Source organism: Perca fluviatilis, chromosome 12 (assembly GCF_010015445.1).
Source record: "Perca fluviatilis chromosome 12, GENO_Pfluv_1.0, whole genome shotgun sequence".
NCBI classification, from domain to species: Eukaryota; Metazoa; Chordata; class Actinopteri; order Perciformes; family Percidae; genus Perca; species Perca fluviatilis.
Window position 1 is genome coordinate 16,825,380 of NC_053123.1, and position 22,507 is coordinate 16,847,886.

General features: G+C 38.6%; 2 protein-coding genes across 5 annotated transcripts in view; one reads left to right on the plus strand and one right to left on the minus strand.

Annotated features, from left to right (window-relative positions):
- Positions 1-7,615, plus strand: part of b3galt1b (UDP-Gal:betaGlcNAc beta 1,3-galactosyltransferase, polypeptide 1b) — a 56,546-nt gene extending 48,931 nt beyond the window's left edge. For both annotated transcript variants that reach the window (XM_039819125.1, XM_039819126.1), the window contains one exon: positions 5,030-7,615. In XM_039819125.1, the coding sequence (XP_039675059.1) occupies positions 5,265-6,251 (987 nt within the window). In that variant the 5' untranslated portion in view covers positions 5,030-5,264 and the 3' untranslated portion in view covers positions 6,252-7,615. The remainder of the gene's footprint in view (positions 1-5,029) is intronic.
- Positions 7,616-8,313: 698 nt separating this feature from the next.
- The window catches only part of stk39 (serine threonine kinase 39), a 28,534-nt gene continuing 14,340 nt past the window's right edge, over positions 8,314-22,507 (minus strand). For all 3 annotated transcript variants that reach the window (XM_039818118.1, XM_039818120.1, XM_039818119.1), the window contains exons 12-19: positions 21,351-21,473; positions 20,537-20,566; positions 20,080-20,136; positions 19,235-19,296; positions 13,587-13,639; positions 13,325-13,393; positions 12,876-12,940; positions 8,314-9,769 (exon numbers count right to left, since the gene is read on the minus strand). In XM_039818118.1, the coding sequence (XP_039674052.1) occupies positions 9,695-9,769; positions 12,876-12,940; positions 13,325-13,393; positions 13,587-13,639; positions 19,235-19,296; positions 20,080-20,136; positions 20,537-20,566; positions 21,351-21,473 (534 nt within the window). In that variant the 3' untranslated portion in view covers positions 8,314-9,694. The remainder of the gene's footprint in view (positions 9,770-12,875; positions 12,941-13,324; positions 13,394-13,586; positions 13,640-19,234; positions 19,297-20,079; positions 20,137-20,536; positions 20,567-21,350; positions 21,474-22,507) is intronic.

The window sequence follows — 22,507 nt, forward strand, 5'->3', positions numbered from 1 at the left end:
CCTTCGCCGCTGTCGGTGCTCGGGCCCTAATTATGAACCTGAAATGAGCATAATATGGGCACTTTTAAGGGATCTGGTTTAGTTGAAAAATTGTCTTTTCATCTTTTTGTTTGATTTATGCTTTATAATAAGAGTACCAGAAAAATGGTTCAAAAAATATTGAGAGGTTCAAGTAAATGTTGTGAAAAACACCTTTTAATGGCTTTGAAAATGTGTGGTCAGTCTCCGTTCTTTTCCAAGGTCAATGAAATCTCATCTATGAGCTTACAAATGTGTCTTTCAACATCATAATACTGGACAGGGATATTGAAGACTTTTACTCCTTGCTGTGCTACAATTTTCATATCATCTTTCACATGTCTCTGCTTCATCAGACGGTCCTGTCATCAGTATTTCATATATCATTCAAGTTATTTGTTATTGTGAAAAAATACACATCCATGCTGTGGTTGTAATCCACATTTCAAATTAAAAGTCTGAGGAGAGGAGGAATGCAACCTTCATAACAGCATGGTGTAGATATGCTGTCAGAATTATATTAAAATGCAAAGCATGTATTAAAATGAATTTTGTTATCTCTTTAGTTCTGCCATTAGTGTGCTGCATGATTAAAAATATAACCAGCATTTAAAGAGTATTGTGTCAAATAAATGCCAAGGTAATCAATTTTGGGCACAGGCTCTCCCCAATTCTCCAGCTTTGGTATGAACCAACTAATTCAATCTGGCAATGTATTAGCTCTGAGAAGTTGATATTGGAAAAAGCATTTTAGAGTCCCGTCTATAGATGGTCATGGGGTCATGAATCAAAACAATTTTGTTGTGTACAGAGGAGAGCGATATAGGCCCTTTTTAGAAACCGGTCCGCCAAACAGTCAACCTAGAGGCTTGGAGAAAGAAATGTCATGTCTTGATGAATGACTGTCTTTGTGCTGTGCTCCCCATACAAGTTTACCTCTTGCTATAATAAATCATGATAAATTGGGTCTCTGTTGGAAGTGTAGGCTAATTATTTCTTCATTTCATTCCCCTCCCTGTTATGCTTCTGGAGTACATTTCATGTCCTGAAGGTCCACGGCTCAACAGTTGTGACCGTGCTTCTCCCCATGTGAACTGTTTTATATTTGACTATCCTTTCTGCTAGTTAGCAACCAAATATTGGCACACAGAGCGGGAGATTTTATGACTGACTCTCTGTGTGACATCCAATATTACGGAGACAGATTTGAATAATAGCTCCACAAAGGTCTGGTGGCCTGCCTGCTGGCTCTGTTCCATGCTACAATTATCTAAACACAAGCAGAGCAATCTCTGCCACAGACAACCAGAGACTGAACCTGAAAGGCCTCTCTAACAAACTACAGACAGAGCTGTGAATAAAATAAAAAGTATCTTATCTTACCATTCAGAGTGGCGCTAGTTCCTAGGTAAGAGCTGCTCACAAAGCTGCTGAGAGCAACTTTTGCTGAGGGGCTTAGGGAACTCGAAGAGAAGACCATGTTGCTATGGATGAAGTCATCTTTCATGAATGAACTTACTCACTGTACACACTGATAGATTGACAGGTGTAAGTGTAAGTAGATGCAAAATAAAATCTTCATTAATAAGCAGCAGTGCAAGAACATAGCTAGTGTTTATCCAGCAGGGGATATAAAAAGTGCTATGTATATATACATAAAAGTATGTGCAGTTGGTCATTGTTTATGTAATGTACACTTAATGAGCTATTGAAGAAAGTGGGGTCTAAAGAGTTGTGCCATCTAGCATCTCCTGTGTTTTGGTGTGTTGGTGAAGTAGCTGGATCCTTATTAACTCACCTGCCACCAAAATATGCTTTTAAAAGTTCATTATCATTGTATTGTTTCAAAACACTGATGCAACAATGCCCATTACATGCAGCAGCTGACTGAGTGTGAGCAGATCTTGGTGACTTTATTTTTCTGTTGAAAAAAGAAAGTCTTTGAACATAATATTATTATGATGCTATTAAAAATCCCCAACCATTGTGAATGGCAGCTTTTCTGTAAAATATCTTAATTTTTGCCACTTTACCTATAGGAGGTCAAACGAGGCAGCAGAGCAGAAAGCATACTTATGCCAGGTCTCATTTGTTGAGAGCAGATTTTTACACATTCAGGCAGGATAATACATCTCTTAGAATCAGCATCTACATCTCTCTGTCTCTGCCTCTTTCCGGCTCTTACCTATACCCCTTCTCTCTATTATATCTTGCCCATATCTCAGCGACTGATATATGCTGCCATCCGACTCCATGGCAAATAAACCCATTTATATCTCTCTGTCTCACCCAATAGATAAAACACACACACACACACACACACACACATATGTCTGATGTTGAATCTAAATGGATGCACTGAATGATACACAGTCACCATGACCATTATAATCAACAGATTAGTGACTTATTATTTGATTTGATTGACAATAAAAATACATGACAGCACTGAGCTGTCACTCAAGCCGTTTCTTTGAGCGAATGTTTGTCAGTGCATGAGTCATCGCTGTTCATAGACAGAGCAGAGACAAGACCTTGTGTAAATTATCTCACTTCAGTTTTGCTTACACACAGAACATATTCAGCTCATTCTGACCTAATTATTGACATTCAGAAGTAGTAAAATGAATTTTCTTCAAATTGACTACTGTATTTTTAAATACTAGTGTTCAATTTAGTGTGTGCGTGTGTGTGTGTGTGTGTGTGTGTGTGTGTGTGTGTGTGTGTGTGTGTGTGCGTGTGCGTGTGTGCGCACATGAGACCCCGACCAGTTTAGAAGTGTTTGTTCTGGAAAACCACTGGAGAGTATGTTTTACAGACTGGCAGCCAAATGAACTGCCATATAAACATTGCCTCAATTCTGTCTCATAAATATTTTTGCTTCAGTCTGGAAAGTGAGATTTCAAAGTGACAATTTGGGACACAGTGACTGCTTGCTACCAGCTGGCCCTGGTTATTAGAACATGTGTGTATGTACAAACAGTATGTGCTTTTGCACTTCATTAACCTCAGCACAAACAGTGATTGCCCTGTTATTCTGTCTTCACTCTGCCTGACCCTCCTCTAGTATTAGAAAATATCGGCATCTCTGTTTATGTCTTGTGTCTGAGTAAACTGTTGCTATGAGAGCTGATAGTCATTTCAGAAGTGAAGGAGAAGTCTGATATTGTGAGCAAACACTCAACGTAAGAGTTTTGCTGAAACAGTCTGGTAAAAAGGGAACTGAGAGCGTATGTAAGACAGTCTCAGACTATTCTCAAACTGACACCAAATAAACAGTGCAAGATAACAAGTTATATTTCTCATAGTCCACAGGCATGCAAGTCAAACAGTATTTCATTCCCTTCTACAAAAAATGTTTTGTTTTCAAAGCATGTACTGTATGTATCCTTTGTTGTTCATGCCATCTCAGTCTAACAAAGTACCTTGGTATGCAATATGGGTATAGACTGCAGGTAATTGCACTCTTAAATGTAATTCAAATTCTGCCATTACGGCTACATTTGTCTGCTCAGCCCAGGTTTTGCTACTCTCCAGCTTTGAAGATGGAAATGTAGGGTTTTATTAAATTATTTTCTGTTCTCCCATCCCTAAAGGAAAAGAAAAGTCACTAAGAGCTTCAAAAACCAGAATACATGATCTACATGCTAACATATACGGCCACCTGCACAAAAAGTCTAAAACAGTGTAGTTTTAGTGCAGAACGACTGCTAAAAAAAACAGACATGGCAAATTTCTGTCAGCTTAGTAACAGCAGACAGTATATATAGCAGTGCAGCATTGAACAAACCGGGCGAAACAAATCCCCACAGGGAAGAAGATTATCATGGCATGGTGTTCCCTTTGTGACACCATATCACATCGTCATGCAGAATGCTGCCAACCCCACACAGCTCCTTTGAGCCACAGAACAAGAGAAGTTGTAAACCGTATTTATTTTCTTATTTTTTTTTAAGGGGTTGCTTTTGGTTTGAGTTTAAAAGGTCATTTACTGTTGTAAATGTCAACCTGTGTACTAGGATCATGTGTTGAATGTTGAAAATTGCCTCACACCTTTTAAGTTCCAACCCTAACCCCACCTCTACCAACAGTGAAATACTACTTACACGTTAATGTATCAGCTATAATAACCTAATAATATATAATACTATAGTAATAACAGGGGCCAGTTTTCTGTATTGAGTATGTTTGCTTTTGATACTTGTAGTACATTTTGCTGATACTTGTGTGCTCTTACTTTACTTGAGTAAAGAATCTCAATACAAAAGTCTCAGGAAAACACATTGCAGTTTGAGGCATTTGCAGCAACTAATATGCAAAATGTCAAATCTGTTGTGACAGTGCTTCTTTTGCCCTTTAAAAATCTGCTTCACCATTACATGATCATAACCATTACGTATTCTGTGTTGTTTGTCATTGAATGTGAGAGTATAATTAAAATGAAATTAATATAGTCATAATGAATGTCATAGTCATATTATCACAGAGGGAATTTGACCCTTTATAAACCAAGGCGGTAACATTATGCAGAAAATTCTTACATGACAATGTGTGTTACCACTGAATAATAACTACACTTCAACAATGAATAATATAAATGTTCTGGAGAATGAGTCACTTTTGCTGCACGGCTAATGGCACCACAATCTTTCCCGCGTGTTTCAGCCACTCATTTATTAGATATTGAGTTAATCTGAGTCTTTTCCTTTCTTCCTCTGACTAGATTTACCTCAACACTTTTTTTTATTGAGTTGTTAATTGTATAAATATAAGATAATACTTCATTTATTTGACTTGTTGCAGTTGCTGATAGTAAAATCTGTGTTGTGGCTTTTATTGTTATTTGAGTTGCTACTGCTGAGTTTATTGGATTAAAAGAAAACTGCTGCTTTCTCTCATGTTTTATTTAAATATATATTTTGAGGGCCTGTCTGATGTGTATATTTATATAAATGTATTTCTCTCTCTCTCTCTCTCTCTCTCTTTCTCTCTCTCTCTCTCTCTCTTTCAGATGTAAATGGAGAAGCAGCAGTGTCACCAAGAGAAAGTGGATGCCCATATGATTTTAAAGTGCTTTGCATTAAAACACAAACAGCATCACTTCTCTCTAAAATAATCCATTACTGACAATTAATGTCAAACTGCACGCTGGAGCAGCTACATGCTGCCTCGCTGGGTGAAACATTGCTAATGGAAAGAAAGCCTTATAAGGTCCAGCTGATCAAAATACACCTAAATGCAGCATAATGCCTTCAAAAGTGTCATGTTTATACCTGTTGACAGTGGTTTGCTGGGCGAGCGCTCTGTGGTACTTGAGTATATCTCGCCCAACATCCACTTATGTCGGTCACATGTCTGTGCCTATACGTAAGGCTGCGAAACCCCCAAAAAACATCACCTTCACCAACATCCACACCCGCCCCCTTAACCCACATGCCTTTGAATTTGTCATCAATGAGCCGAAGAAGTGCGAAAGTGCCGCTCCCTTCCTGGTCATCCTCATTAGCACCACGCACAAGGAATTTGATGCGCGGCAGTCAATTCGGGAGACCTGGGGGGATGAGAGCACCTTCGGCGACATCCGCATCCTCACCATCTTTCTGCTGGGCAGGAACACGGACCCCGTCCTGAACCAGATGGTGGAGCAGGAGAGCCAGATCTTCCACGACATTGTGGTGGAGAACTTTATTGATTCCTACCACAACCTCACCCTCAAGACCATGATGGGCATGCGCTGGGTGGCTACCTTCTGTCCCAAAGCGCAGTATGTCATGAAGACCGACAGCGACATCTTTGTCAACATGGATAATCTGATCTACAAGCTCCTGAAGCCCACCACCAAGCCAAGAAGAAGATATTTCACTGGCTATGTTATAAATGGTGGTCCCATAAGGGATATGCGCAGTAAGTGGTACATGTCCAGGGACTTGTATCCTGACAGTAAATACCCACCCTTCTGCTCGGGCACTGGCTACGTGTTCTCTGCTGATGTTGCTGAGTTAATCTTCCAGACTTCATTACACACAAGACTGTTGCACCTGGAGGATGTGTATGTGGGACTGTGTTTGCGTAAGCTGGGTATACACCCGTATCAGAACAGTGGTTTTAATCACTGGAAAATGGCCTACAGTCTGTGCAGGTACAGGCGGGTTATCACCGTGCACCAGATCTCCCCGGAGGAGATGCACCGCATTTGGAACGACATGTCCAGCAAGAAGCACCTGAGGTGTTAGGGGGCACGAGGGCCACTGAACAACTCCTTTTTTTGTTGCCTTTTTCTCCTTTTAAATCTCATCACAATGAGAAATGTAAAAACATTGAGGGCTGCTGCAAGTCTCTATTTTACGACGGATGTTTTCATTAACATTCATTTATGTCTATTTCTGCTGATTACACCTCACAACTGTTAATGAATGCATGAGGCTTGTAAAGCGCGTATTCTCATGCATAATTAAAATGTGGTGTTTGTTACTGAAAGACATTTGGTTCATGTATTCCAGGTACAACTTTAATATAGAAAGTTCTTTATGAGCATTAAGTCAATCAGCATTTGGCCGTGTGGCCTAATGGGTAGAGAGACTCCACTTCAACCAGACAATGTTTGGTTTAAGCTCACACTGACAACCTTCTTCCCTGCTAAAGTGTCCTTGAGCAAGACACTGGATCTCTACCAGCTGCATGGCTGCTGACTTAGCACCATGATCTTCCTGCAGGACAGCAAGCCAAAAGAGAATTTCTTTGCAGGAAAAATAAAGTATCAAATTAGTATATTACATCTATAATATCATACATTTTAGAAGTATTATTTGCAAATGAAAGACGAATTCCTGAACAATGACAGTGCAAACAGTTATCATATCCAACAACAAACCTGGTCGTCTTTTGAGGTAAAACTACATTTGCACTCATGCTGCTCTCCCCTTTTTTCATCTTTATCATAAAAGCTGTCAGGTACTAAGCTGAAAATAAGATGCAGTATATCATCACTCTCCAAACAGACCAAGTTAAAAGATAATTTGATATTTTTCTCTTGCATTGGCAAAAATGAAACCACCTAGCTGTATTAACTTTTTTATGAATTTGCCTGATGTTCTTATTTACATATTGTTATAATTTCGCTGCCTCTTCTCTATGAAAAAGTTAGATGTATGTTTTGTTGTTTCTCCTCTTCGGCATTTTTATACTTGGTAATTGTGTGTCTCAGCTACCAGCTCCTCATTAATCCAGCTGCTGCTCTTGTATGCTGTATACGTCAGCAGCTATTTCAACTCATCGCCTCCTCACATATCAAGAGAAATACAGCAAGTATGAGTTTAACTGTAACTAAGACCATTACAGACTGGATGTATTATCATATGTATCTGGCATATCAGTGATTGCTGAAGCACTGCTACTGAAATCATGGAAAAATTCTGTGTTTCTCAGAAAATGTGACTTTCATGGCCAAATTTTTCTTTTCTTTTTTCAAGAGTTTTGTAGTATTAAAAGCTAATGTGACATTTACTGTGAAAGCATCTATCCCGCAAGGGGTTGTTGTTATATATTGTATGTTTTTTATATTAAAAAACAAATGCTTGACTTCCCTGTTAAAGGGTTACTTTAGGTTTATTGAGTTTTTTTTTCCAAATGTCTTTGTGTTTCTAATTAAAGAGCAGATTGCTCTACAGTGGTCACATAAAGGATTATTCAAAATGATTTACTGTAGCTATTTAAAGCTAACTTACATAACTTCCTGAACAACAGATGACTACAAATCCTAAATTCGAGGATAAGGGTAAATGCTGAAAAGTAGATTAACAGAAGCACAAGTACAGTAGAGACAAGTCATAAAGTCAGCAATTGTGAGTTACACAGTAATATCTGTCTAAAGTTTGCTAACCTTAGATAAAGGTACCATACGGTGCTGGTCAAACCAGACCAAATAAGGCTATAGCAACACACAGTGTCCGGTGCACTTTATTACTCATAGATTCAACTTTTCATTTGTAAGAGAAGAATGTGTAATTACTTTTTTTTTTTTTTATTATTATTAAATAGTCTTGCTTGAAGCAAATTTATATCAGCGCTGCTTTTGATTTTTTTTTTGCAGAAAAGTCCATGCTGTAAACTTGCCAAATGCTGCCATGAGAAAAGATATGTTGTGAATTGGCCTTTTGTAGCCAATATCCACTAAATCATAACATTTGAAAAGCCAACTTCCTCAAAATCATCACATATTTGAAGTTTTAGTGTAGGTTGTCGTTATAATTGAGTATGTTATGACACTGTGAGCTAAAAGTAAATACTCCACACATGTTTTAAATAATAGCAATTCTTTATTGTTGCTCCTCTTTAGAAATTTGACATCAGCTGATTACAGAGAGGAAACAGGGGCAATATGCTGAAATGGTACACATACTGTACATAGAAAACACAATAAATTACTTCATAAAAGAATTTAGTAGAAGTTAATATTTACCACCTCAATATTTAAAAATAATTTCAAGCTACTGGACTTTGGACAAACAAATGGCTCGTCACTCTTTCAATAGTTGCCTTTTGGTTTCATCCTCAGATGCATTGTCATACAGTACATTTCAGTAACTGCTATAATTTTGGGAACAAAGGGTTTTATAGTGCAGCAGGACAGAGCAAACAAATTAAACTGTTGTGGTTTAGCCGATTAACGTGGCATCTGAATACATGTAAACCAGAGCAGATTACATGACTATAGGTTCTGTTATGTTTTATTTGTCTGATGACAAAAGCGCACAAGTTAACTTGTCTCCGGGGGCTAAGCATCTGCTTGTCGGGTGCACACACTCAGCCCAAAAGTGCATTGTAGCGTGTCTTATTAAGTTTAGATACTTGACTTGAACTAAAATGGTAATCTGCAGGTCCTGCTCTTTGTGTGGTCTCATTGTCTACGTTCTTAGGCACAGAAAAATGAACAAGGCACCTCTAACATTTTGAAGCATAAGCACTGTTGAGAGCAGCAAATTAAACACAGTACCATCCGGGTCTCTTCTTTTTTCTGCACTCTCAAGCAAATGGTTCCCTTCTTGTCAGTGACAAACAGGTCTTAACACAGAAATACAACTCTTTCTCTTTTTAGACATTCATTATGTTATTATGAAAATGTGCTTTTCCCCATAAATTAACTCAATCTTACATTCTGACAAAGACCTCAGGGAAACCTCACAAATGAGTGTGTTTGTGAGATGCGAGTCAATTTGTCACTGTGGCAACAAAACAGCGTGAGAAACAACATAAAAAAAATAACCTCTTCTTTTCAATAAATAATGAAAGCTTTGCGGAACACAAAGACAATGTGATGTAAAAGAAAAATGAGTAAAAGAAAACAAACAGAGAACATTCAAAGCTACATCTTAATCACCTTATGTCACCACCTGAGTACATCTTTAGTTTCCTGGGCTGTGTCCTGCTCCTGGTCTGTGCGCTAGGCAGTGGAATGTTGTTAAGGGTAAAGGTCAGGGGACAGTGAGCAGGGAAGTCGGTGCTAAGGGAGTGTAGGTAGGGCGGTGGCCGAGCTTGGGTTCAGGGAAGGTGAAAAGGAATGAGGAGTGGGAGTGAGTTTTCAGGAAGAGTGTTGGGGAAGATGTTGCAGGAAGTGGTGGTGTGTTCCTCAGTCTGTCTGCCCTGAACTGTCTCACCTGCTTCAGGAGTGACGAGGGCATCAGCTAACACTCAGCTGTGCAAAGCCGATCAGCTTCACCTCGTCTGGTATCTCCGTGTTGTCGCAGCCGGAGGCCTGCATGAGGAGGAAAACATGGAGACGGTCAACTTCGCATCCTGACACTCTCATCTCCATCAACAAAACTAATCCTGCAAAATCTCTCGAACCGCTGTGGTCTAACACCCTGGAGTAATCTGGGGATTGGAACAGCTGCAAGATTATTGTCTCACAAAATAAAGGTTTTGACTTATTGTTTCACGAAATAAAGGTTTTTCAACCTGCTCAGTCTTATTTTCATAAAAGTTTAAAAACAATCTGGGTTTGTAATTTACCTGACTAAGACAACAATGAAGTGATTACACCATCTAGAAGTGTGTCTGTGTCACCAAAGCCTGATAAAACGTATTCCTCTATGGCGTAGACACCTTCACTGTTGTCTAAAAACTATTAAAAACATAAATAAACCACACCGTTGCATTGGCTGACATGTTCTGTCATCACCATGAACACGGCCTCTGTAGTTTATTTTGAGTCAATACCACATACAATGTCAAGTTGTACACCAAATGTGTATAAATCCACAGCTGAAAATAGTCCCCAGCAAAAGCACAATTTACTCCTGATAAAACAGGACTAAAACAGCGGGGCACTGTGGTTTATACCACATATTAGCTAAAAACCACAGTGCCCAGCATTCTACAAAACTTTTGAAAATTGCCAGCCTTATTTTTAAAGTGGAGACATTCACATCAAAATTATTTTTAGGATGTGCAAATGTTTAATTATATTGTTATAGGAGTTTTTTTTTAATTGCACTCTACAATTTTATGACAGTGAGAAACGACAGTATTTTAATGTGAATGAGTCACATCTGGCCAATACCCAATCTGTTAAATAAGGTCAGTGTTGGCCATGCAAGCTACAGTATATTCAGTCAGAACATCACTATTATGCAGTTGGATTAAATGTGAAAATAAAACATTTTTAAGTCTTAGTGCATTAATCTCTTCATATCTGTACATGTATACCATGTATAATTAAACTGTATGTATCATAAGAACAATATGTGTACTTTTAGTCAGGGGCTTGATTGTCATGGTTTGAACTAGTCACCTTAGTTCCAGTGAGAGGAAATCTTAACGTGAGCGTATACAATTACATTTTAAACAGTGTTTTTGTGGCAACAGTTTGAGGAAGGCTGTTTCCTGTTTTAATATGACAATGCTCCCGTGCACAAACTGAAGTTCATAAAGAAATAGTTTTTCCTGGTTTGGTGTGGAAGAACCTGACTGGCCTGCTCAACGCTCTGACCTCCATAACATCCGACACCTTGGGGATGAACTGGAGCGCCAACTGCGAGCCAGGCCTTATCACCCAACATCTGTGTACATCCTCTCTACTGCTGTGGCTGGATGTGAAAAACCCAGGAGTGGGGGCTGTTATAGCAGCATATTATTACCTCCACTAGGGAGGTTATGTTGTTATGTTTGTTGCGAAATGTATGGCATGGCCTTGGAGGAGGTTTGCGCTCTCAGAGTGCCCTTGTAGATGATTTTGGAATATGTACAACAATCACTCATAGGTGTAATGTTCAGGCACTATGTTTGGGTGTCCACATACGTTTGACCATATCATGCACCATCCCTAAACTTAACAGCTTCCAATGAAAAAGCACAATGTTTAATTTACTGACAGTTCAACCTTCCAGCACCTGCATCTCACCCCAATTTTAGGCTGATCGGATGCTATTCACAGAAGTAATATTTAAGGCATGGTGCATTTAGATCTGCCTGAGGGAGTTTCCTTTTTTATTCAGCTCTCCTCGTGTGGAAAAGCCACTGTGAATGGGTGGCCTAACACTTGCCGGCCTCTTGCAATTCACACCTGACTGGGGAGAGAGGCTCCATCTCTCTGGTGGTCTGAGAGCTCTGCAGTTGTCTGATCAATATGGAGGGACTGTTGTAAAAAAGGTCACTCTTTGTGAGGTCACAGAGTATATAGTGACCTCTTGTTAAGTTAAGTCATTAAGTTGCTCTAGTGTCACCCTCACCACACAATGCCTACATAAAGTGTTATGAACTGCTCCTCTAGCGACAGTAATTATTCTCACTCCCTGGGTTTTGTGACACTGCACTCAAGTTAAGCTACAGTGAGAATTTTGCAATGTCTGCAACGGAGCAGAGTTAACATATGGAAATTGAAGCATGCCCATATATCTACATGGCAGTACTGCCCTCACTCTGACTCCCCACTGACTGGTCCACCTGTGACACTCACTAGCTGCTGATAAGGCAAACATGGCAGAAAGATCACTTTGTCAAGCACTGTGGCCCGAAGCACAGATGTTGTTTACCCACAATTACAGAAAGGTCAATAAAACAGAATTAACATATGATTGTTATATCCAAAAGGATTGACATTATTGCTTTTTGTCACAAATGTCACTGTTTCTCTGATAGTCACACAAAGGCGACTTCTTAAAATGGCACATATGCAACACTTAAGTCTTCGTCTGTCTGTGTGTTCTGTGTGTTGTAATTAATGTTATATATCCAGTAGTAGAGAACAGCATTTCTGCTGCAACGTTAGTACCAGGGGAAGCTATTGTTATCCAAAACGCTGTACAGGCGCAGGTCTTCTTAAATGAAATGGACTGTCAATAGAGTTTTATTTTTTACCCGATTAAAGATGGCTGGGAGTTTTTCCACAAAATACTTTCATTTCTTTATGCAAAGCCAATTATTAAGTTATTAATCCAAAATGCAACACCTTTTCGCTGTACATCGTCTGGTTGCGGTACTGTGCTTGGTTGAGTTCTGCTTTTTTCATTCCACCAACATAACTTAATAAACATCGTACAACAACTGGCTTGTGAATCGATTCAGAATCATGGAGGGTAAGAATCGCAGTTCTTATGTGAATCGTTTTTTCACCCACCCCTATCAAGTAATACCTCCAATCTCCTTCACAACAAAACATCCTTGTGTCATCAACTGAAAAACATTCAGCGACAGATGTTGGTTCATGCTGAAGCTATTTGTTGTTTGTGGCCTTTCTAATAACTCCAGCTCTCACATTCCTCACTGGACCTATCATCAATAAGCTGTTTACGGCTCGACATTGTCAACCAGGACAAACCCAGGAGTGTGTGTCATCAGCCATCAATCATCTGGAAACTCACCAGCTTAAAGGTCAATACTTTGTAGGTAGTTGGGTCATCTACAATCTTCTGAAGGTTAGAAGCAACTGTAATGTAGAGGGCATACAACAACATATTCAACGTTCAAATAATATCAAATAAGTTTTACAATATGCAGAGTGCATTTCAGTACATGTTTTACAACAGTAAAATATGATAAGTTTAGTGTCAATATCAACACTAGAAAAATAAGATATTTTATGTATTTTACCGGTTCCCATACTATATTTCAGATGAAAAAAACAAGTAATTGCTATCAGTTTTAGTTATGTCAGGTTCTGTGGACTTGCCAAATGAAATGTCCATCTCTGATAATAGCATTTCTAGGAAAATGCTGATACTCTCTAAATGTTTTACAGTAAATGGGCTTAGCTAGGCCAAGTGTGTATTCAGACAACACAATATACTAATATAAAGACGTGTAACATTACCAATAACAACATCGTGCCCGTTGACCAGGCCGGCCGAGAACAGTTCCTGGGAAACGCCATCAGCGGTGTCTGGTGAGGGAATAACATGACAAATATTGGGCCTGCAGCATTCCACTTAGCAGGTAATTGTATTAGATATCAAATTAGATACTGTTACGAGAACAGGCAATGCCATTACCTATTACACACAACATAAACTGTGCCTGAAGATGTAATCACAGGGGGTATAACACATTCAAATCCATATAGGCAGAGCTCTTACCTCGCCCAGGAGTGAATTCAAACCGGATGTCATTCAGCTCCTTTCTAGAGTTCCTGAAAGAAGAGACAGGAGGGTGTGATTGCACAAGTGATATCTGAAATTTCAGATTTAAATGTGTGCATCTCTGTCTGTTAACAGTTGCAAGTGCAGAGACATGACTAAGCTGCAGAACATTAGGAAACATTGAGAGACAAGGGCTGTGTGTCAACATGCAAATGAATTTTGTGAACTAGCACAACCTGCGTCAATTATATTTTTTTTATTATATTTTTTTTTTGGGGGGCATTCGGGGGAGGTGGAAACAAGCACCAATTGATAATGGTGAACATGCTAGCAAGCAGCAAGAATTGAGTTGTGTTTGTGGTTTCCATGATAAATGGTAGTCCAATATTCACTATCCTTAAAACTCTGGTTTTGGTCTTGAAAAGCTCCTGATGAAAATATTAGCTACAAAATGCTCCACTATGTTCACCAGCTAGTCGCTAACTTTGTCTGTGTGTCGAACAGTTGATTTCATTGTAGCTTTTTTGCTGAAAAAAAGGCTCTGATAGGAGCGGTGAGAGTGTTAAGTTAAGTCACGGCCAAGAAAACCAAATCAATAGGCTGAAAAGGCAAGAAAACACTCAGAACTCACTCAGCAGAATTGAGGAGAGTCTGAAATCGTCTGAAATCGTCACTACCAGCAACGCCTTTCAGATAACTCATTTTGATAAATGTTGTTTTAATAAATGTAAATCACCTTTTCCTACAATGATTAGGAAAATGTGCTGCCACAAAAAAGTGATGGACATTAAATTGAATTTAGATTTTCCCCCACTTTGATTATTAAGATGATTTGATTTACCATAAAAGCAGAACACCTGTGGGAGAAATGTGCTGTACTGTAGCACTGGATGAACAAACTTTCAGAATACATTTCTCAGTGGTTTTACACATAGTGAGCAGCAGTATGAAGGAACAGCTGCCTACTGCTTTTCCTGCATACCTAACACCTGCTGCATCCACTGATTTGTTATTCTTTGATATCAAAAAATGTTACTTTTCTCAAAACAACTGCAAATGTGTAACTGCAAATTAACTGTCTGGGTGCTTTGTGACCTGAGTGAGTTTACCATGTGCCATCCAAAAGTGACAGAGCCTTCGTCACAATGAAGAACTGCAGAAAATGTTGGCATCTGCTTATCTGTGTACATTTACCTGATTAGATTAGATGCTATGTGATTCTGTGAAGATTAGATGTGATTTGCGATTTTAGTGTTTAAATAATGCTGTAATGTAACTGCAACTTTGAGGTGGTATGTATCCTCAACCCTAGACTGCAGTAAAATTAAAAAAAGAAAAGAGGCATGTATCAATCCAGCTTGTTTGACTGCATTAATGAAATGTGCCCTCCAGCCTCTTTGCAGCTTCAACTTGCATTCATTTGCATTAAAAAATCTGTCTTTTAAATTAGTGTGTGACAGGGGAGTAGCTGTTGCTGATAAAAATAGGACGTGTCAGTGCTGCCCAAAAGAAGTGTGGTAGGAGAAGATTAATTTAGTTTGTAGTCTACAGCCCACAACACTCATTTCAATTGAGATTAGAGCCATAATTCAACACATGCAAAAGCAAACAAAACATATCTGCAATGAGTTTGTTAGTAGTAAGTCTAAACAACATAGTGGGAGTGAGAATTTACTATCAGCTTAGCTGTGAGTCAGCTTGACTTTTTTTAATTTGAGAGTTACATTTGAAAAAGAAAAAACTCTGGTGGACCAGATGGACATAAACAACATCCCTATTGCCAGCAGAGGAAGCAGAGGAAACACATTGCCAAGGCTGTCAAGGCAACATGTATGCAAAGAGGATCATAATCCTGCCCAAATAAATCATGCCTAAAATCTGCATCCTTTTTAAATACCACTGTGAAGAGTCAAAATTTCCACAGTTCAACAGCAGTAAAATTAGCATTTCACCCACCAGCCCGCTTTTTATTTTTTAACAGTGTGAACTGACTTGCGTATGTGAGATGACTGTATCCTACTGGACAATGACAGGTTTATGACACGTTCTTTTGAAAAAAAATAAGAAAAAAAAGGTACAGCATAATCATACTGTTTTTTAACAACTAAAGACAGGTCTGTCATATTAGGTAGAGGCTTGAAAAAACATTTACTGGCAAACATAATGGAGACTGGTAGAAATATCTTTCCACATGTACACCAGGTGATGTGTTGTCAGTAAATTACAGATCACAATGGTGAAAATGTAGATATATCAAAGAAATGCAGCAAACTATGATGCCAAGGCCAACACACAGATGCTACTAGTGTTACTCTTAATTTTATGTCACACTGATAGGAAGGCAGTTTCTTTACACATAAATGCAAACAGTATACAGTGCTGCTCATGAGTTTAGGAACCCATGCTAAAGTTGACTAAAAAGAGGAATAAAAAAATCATCTTCTGGAAATTGATCTTAATGCCTTAATTTAAAAGAAATGAGGAAAAATCCAACCTTTAAGGACACCAATTTTTCGAAATTGATCTTAATGCCTTAATTAAAAAAATTGGGTACTTTCCATAAAATCATCTCTCAATGCAAATCAAACCAGCTATTAGGTTAATTGAAATAAAACCATGCCAATCTCTAGGTATGGTGAAAGGTATGTGATGATGTGGTGCTATTTTAACTCCAAAGGCCAAGGGAACTTTATCAGGATGCATAGTATCCTGGATCCATGAAATAACTGGCCTTTAAAAAATACAAATCTGCCTGCCTCTATGGGAATTTAACATAGGGGTGTACTTACTTATGCCCCCTGTATTTTAAGGAAGAACATTTATTTATTTACGATACATTATTCATTCACAAAAGAAATTGGTGTCCTTAAAGGTTGGATTTTTCCTCATTTCTTTTAAATTAATTTTTTTTCCTCTTTTTAGTCAACTTTGGAATGGGTTCCTAAACTTATGAGCAGCACTGTATGTGTGGGCAGAATTCACTGTTATGACTGAAAGAAGTTTATAAAAAAAGAGGTGATATGATATTTTCTTTGTGTCTTCTGCTATTATTTTTGCTTATGCTTCATGAGGCAGGGGTTTCCCTTCTTTAGTCGCCCCCAGGCCCTGGGGAGGAAGCTGGCTGTCAGAGGTTGCATCCAATTAATTTATTTTAACTAACTGCAAGCACATTTCCTTGGAGGGGATAACCCAAGAGGAAGCATGGGCTTGTTATTGTACTAGCGACACCTAGATGCCAGAGGTGGATAGGATTTATTTGGTCCAAAACAACTGAAGATGGCAGCAAGCTATAAACCCAACTTCAGGCTTATGGATGGCATTGCAGGCACTACTGTTTCTCTAAGATTTATCAAGAAGATATTGCAGAAGCTACTCTGACATTAGTCAACTTCTACATACCCTTTATATAGAAGAACCTTTAGAAAACATGTAAATGTCAACTGACTGAACTGCTCAGTGAAATCAATTTGCATCTGTGCTATTTAAGCTCCAATGACATCGCAACAGCAAGCATATTATGCAAGTCTGAACTTCTCCTTCAAACTGCTGACAATACTCTTCTCAAGAGACCTCTGTGCCTTTGTAAAAAAAAAAAAAAAAAGATTGAATGAGTGCCAAGCAAAATGATGAAAAAAATCCAATCATGCTGCTGCTGTTCCCCCGTCTCCGCTACAGAGGGGATCATATTACCATGAACTCATGCTAATCAGCTGAACAGTAGAGAGAGAAGACAAATTAGCTGTTTACATTGCTCTCTCAAATGCAATTACTTTCATGCATTCACTATTTAACTTTACATTTTTACAATTAGGGTTTAATTGTTGTGTTTTTGCCATAATACCCATACGTAATATAACATTTTTATACCATAAATAATATAAAAATTTAACCTGAAAACAGACGAGTTAAAAGTTAAAAAAAAACAACTATTTGCTTTGAATTTACATTAAAGCCAAGCAACATTGATATTCCAGATACATCTATCATCCAACTTAAATACAGTGTTTCTTCTTACGCAGCCTTGCACTAAATACGGCCCAAAATATCTGCACCCAAAACATAGGAACACAGCCAAAACAAAATCCCCAAATATGATGCAGTCTCTCATCTTATAATACCTTCTGTGCTGATTCATTTTAAAACGTACTAGCCAAATTTTTTCAACAATAAAAAAGGTAAAGTTTCTCTTAATAAATGAACATAAATGCTCTTAAAACGACTGATTCTAAGTCAACATAACATCTGCTGTTCAGATGGAGATAACTTTGTTGATAGTATAAAGAACAGCATTTGTACAATAAGAGGGGCTCAATGTTATTCACCCTTTCAAAAGGTTTTTTTTAATCTTGTTGCTACATCAAATATAATGTAATGTTCTCTCAAGTGTGTCTTTTCTAGTCAAAAATCCCATCGTTAACACATTCCCTATGTCAGACTTCAGAGCATGTCAAAGACGAGCGTATAGTGAAAGGCCTTGGTAATCATCATATTAGACACAGTGAATGATCCGTGGAATTTCTGTGTAGAAATTAATTAATTTGCCGCACGACTCTGCTTTGACAAATCTTTACAAGATCATTCTTAAGTTACCAGAAGAACAGTATTTTTACTTTTATTAAGAGCTGCAATGGAAATTTATGTTGTGAATGTACCAATTGATAACCACATCTGACTAACACAATCTAACACAATCTGCTCCTTGTGCTGGAGCCATAAACTCCACAGCTCGAACAACAATAAATTGTGAAACTGAGGAACCGAAAAAGCCCAAACCATCGAAACTGGCAATTCATTTTAATCACCAGTTTAGAATAATGGCTGTTTGCCTGCCACCAAACAGTAAGCCGTCCCCTGTTGCATCCAGACCACTGTTTTGTTATTAAGCAAAGAATAAAATGGCTTTCTGTGCCATGCTGGACGCATGCGGAGGGTCCTTCAGATGTCTGTTCAACCAATAGTGTGTACCAGCTCATCAGGGAGCTACAGGCAAAGCTACTGTCTAACAAAACATCCCTTAAAATGCCCTCTCTCTTTCTCTATTGGTGTGTTTGTATACTGAGTAAGACGGAGAAGGAAAATATAATGTATATGATAAACAGATAATGTATTTGTGATGTGTACACCTGCCCTCCTCCTTATTCCATATGTTAAAGTGAAAGGGCGGTAAATGTAGTTGTTTTCTAACAGGAAGTATCTAAAGTACATCACAAGCCTCCACTTTGCCATTAAAATATGTTCATGAACAGCAATGTCTGGAATAGTACAGCAAGAAGCAAAAGGTGCAATGAAAGGAGGAAAGCAGATTGTGGAGTACAGCCAGAGAACCAATGGAGTGTAACCCTCTCCTCCCTACGACACAAGCGGTGAGACAAAGGGAGATGAAGGGATCCCTGGCAATGCCAGATTGCCTCTGTAGCAGGCAAAGATCATTAGGTATATTAATGGCCTGCATGTTTAGGACAAAGTGAAGTGATGATTCATACAGAAACATAATTAGATTATTTTTAAATCTACTGGGCATTTCTGCTTTTACTCCACAGAAACAGAATGTTGCCACGAGTAAACCAAATTCATATTTTCTTAAGATCGCCGAATGTATCAGCCGATGATTGAGAAAATGTTCTGAAAATAAATATGTTTCTTACCTTAGCCGTAGCACCATGTTCACAGCACCTTGAATGTAGGGTGTATTCCCATATGGTTCAACCTGCGTGAGAAAACATCAGATGAAGAGGCATTTTACCTTGTAAACTTAGAGCTTTACAGATCAGACAAACAAAAATATTTCCTGTCGAAAAGAGGAAGAGGATTTGCACACAGCTTCTACTGCAAAGCAAGAGGTTCTGGTAACTGTAAGATAAACATATAGTCAGAAAAAAAAATCAAGTGCCCATGTGCTTTATTTTTTCTGAAAAATGTCTTCCATTTATTGCAGCTGCAGGGGAAGTTGTATGGGAAAAGAAAAGGAACAAGACATAAAGGTGTGTACGGATCAATTACCATTATCAGAACCATATTACAAATGAGCTCTTTTTCTGGGGGCATTAGAGGACAGAAATGACTGCTGAGTAGCTGTTAGATTTAATTGGTGACTAGAGCACAAGACTACACCTCAAACTGCTTTGGCTCATTTTCAAAATGACAATAGCCTTAGAAAATGGGTTGCAATGGCAGTGAGTCTTTAGTTGAGATACACCCAGGCACTGAGCTGGCACCGTCAGACAGCCATTTACTCTGAGTTATTACTGCTGAGAGCATCCCTCCAGGAGACCAACATTCACACATGTACACACACGCACGTATTCGCCTACCTACACACGTGCACAGACACACACACACACACACACACACACACACACACACACACACACACACACACACACATGTGCAGTATCCACATGCATGGATGCACACAAACACACACAGACAATCACTGAGGCATCAAGGTCACTGAATCATGACAAATTAGTACTGTGGTTGAATCCCTCACCTGGGGATGCTGAATAGACAACCCTTCAATAGGGACATTGTTGGCATTCTCCTCATTCTAGGAGGAACAAAATGAGAGGCATAATTGTGCAAAATGCTATTACATCCTTGGTAAATATCAAATCAGAGCTCATCTTATAAAGACAACACGAGAAAGTCAATTTAAAACAATGAAAGAGGAGCAATTTTTTTGGCATTGTCAGACACTAAAACAGAGCTTGGCTGTTTTGATTAGTGTGTTGAAATAAACATTCATAACGGAGTTCATTACTTTTACACAAGCTTCAGCCCAAGTAGTCAAGTTAATTGCATTTCCAAAAATGCCCCTCTGCCAGTGCCAAGTTCTACATCAGCAGAGAGGATAAAGTTTATTTTGCCTCTTCACCAAAATACAAAAAATGTATTTATAGTTTTAAATGCGTTTTAAAACTGGTGTATGAGAAGAAGAGCTAACTTACATCTTTGGCCTCATCTTTGACCCTTCGTGACTAGAGGGAAAAAACCAAACATACATTTACATTTGTATTCATAGGTATACAGCAATAATAATGATGGATTTCCTTTTTTGTTTCTCCACGAGCAAAACACTTGTAATGTACACCCTTAATGTTTTTTTTCATATACTATATGTCTGTTTCTGCATCTGTCCATCCGCCATTCGGTCCAAACTTATTTGCTTTAAAAAAAAAAAAAAAGAGCAGTACAACTGCTGAAAAGAAACAAGCCTGAGATCCTTGTAAAAACACTATCTTCAACAATGTATTTCTTAAATCAAAACTTCTGGTAAAATTTTATTTGTTGCATCATACATTAAAGTTGGGTATCTTTATCAAAGGGCTCTTTCATCATAGCTGCCTACTTCCTCCTGCCTCAAATCCTTGCAGCTATCTTCCAGCTCATTACAGCAACCTCATGATGGGCTCTCTCAAAGATAAGCCATCGGTTATCCAAAAAACACTGACGGATCAGGGAGGAAAGGGATGTACAGGGTCAAAGACAAAGCGGAAGAGTTACATAACAGGTCGATCTACAGGTTAGACATGGCATGCAACAATAATGACCAACACCTTAATAACCCAAATTCTGAATTTCCATGTGCACATTGTAGTTTTGTTACAATGACAAATACAGCTAAATCTAAACAATAATCATGATAATGAATAATGTGTGATGAAACTTGATTACACTCATTTGAAGATGAATATAAAGGATCATGAGTAAATATGAAATAATACACACTGCTGAGGCTGGCCTTTGTAGAGTCCCACCTACCCTGCCCTGGTTCACCGCTGCCTTGCCCTCCTCACTGCTCTCGTCCAGTTCGTCGTCGCTCCACTCCCAGTCTCCATCCTCTGTCTTGTGCAGGTGGCCACTGGAGCCTGGGACTCTTCTCACCTGGACCATCACAACACACAGGCAGCACACTTAATTTTAACAACGTCATTGATCGTTAATTTTTTAATTGAACACCTATGTAAATTGTGGTTTACATTATCCATGATTCCATTAGGTTTTACAGGCCTTTATGTTATAGCACTGGAACCCTTGTGCTGAGCATAAAGTTCCCCCTCCCTGAGAGAAACTACTGACACTGAGAGAACCTCAAACTTTAATATGTTGTTAAAACCAGAAAAAGATCAGCAGATGATGTCTATGTCTAGTCTATGTGGGTAATGATAAAGTGTTATGTTGTTATAACTGAATAATTTGGTATGTAGTAATAATGAGAAAATATGTCATAATAACATTAAAAATATCTTGTTATAAAAGGAAAAGGATCTTGTGAAAATGTTTTTGTTAAACATCTTTCACAGACCCCTGGTGCATCAGATAGGTTGTAGGTTGTATATTCAATTGGCTCATTTTCAAAGGTCATTACAACACTGGTGATACAGTACACAGTACACTGACAGACAAAACGGCTTAGTACTCCAATAGAAACCATTGCATTTAGTTGCTTATAATAATTGTATCAGTTTAGTAGGCACAGCCTGGGTACAGCACAATGAATACAGCACAGTACAAGGGAAAAACTCTATAAATCATATAAAGTGGCAACGTATAAGAGATACCCAATGGTTAAACACCAGTAGTAGCATAACTGCAAATGTAACCAGCACGATAAAGCAAATAAGTATGGCAAAGTCATCCCTAAAGCCTGTTACTTGTTGCAGCTCTACAGTCTGGAGAAGTGTGTAAAGCAAGCAACACATGACTAGTCTAGCAGTGTGAGGTAAGATATGAAAGCACCACAGTATTACGGAAGAGACAGCACACGTAAGCTACTAGCACCAGGGTCATATAAATGCCCCAGCGTTAAACAAGGGCAAAGTTAAAGAAGCACTACCGGTCTGGTGGTGTCAGGTTTTTTTTCCAAACCTGACATAGAACCAAGGCTCCCCCAGTTCTGCTCAGGGTCCTTGAGCAAA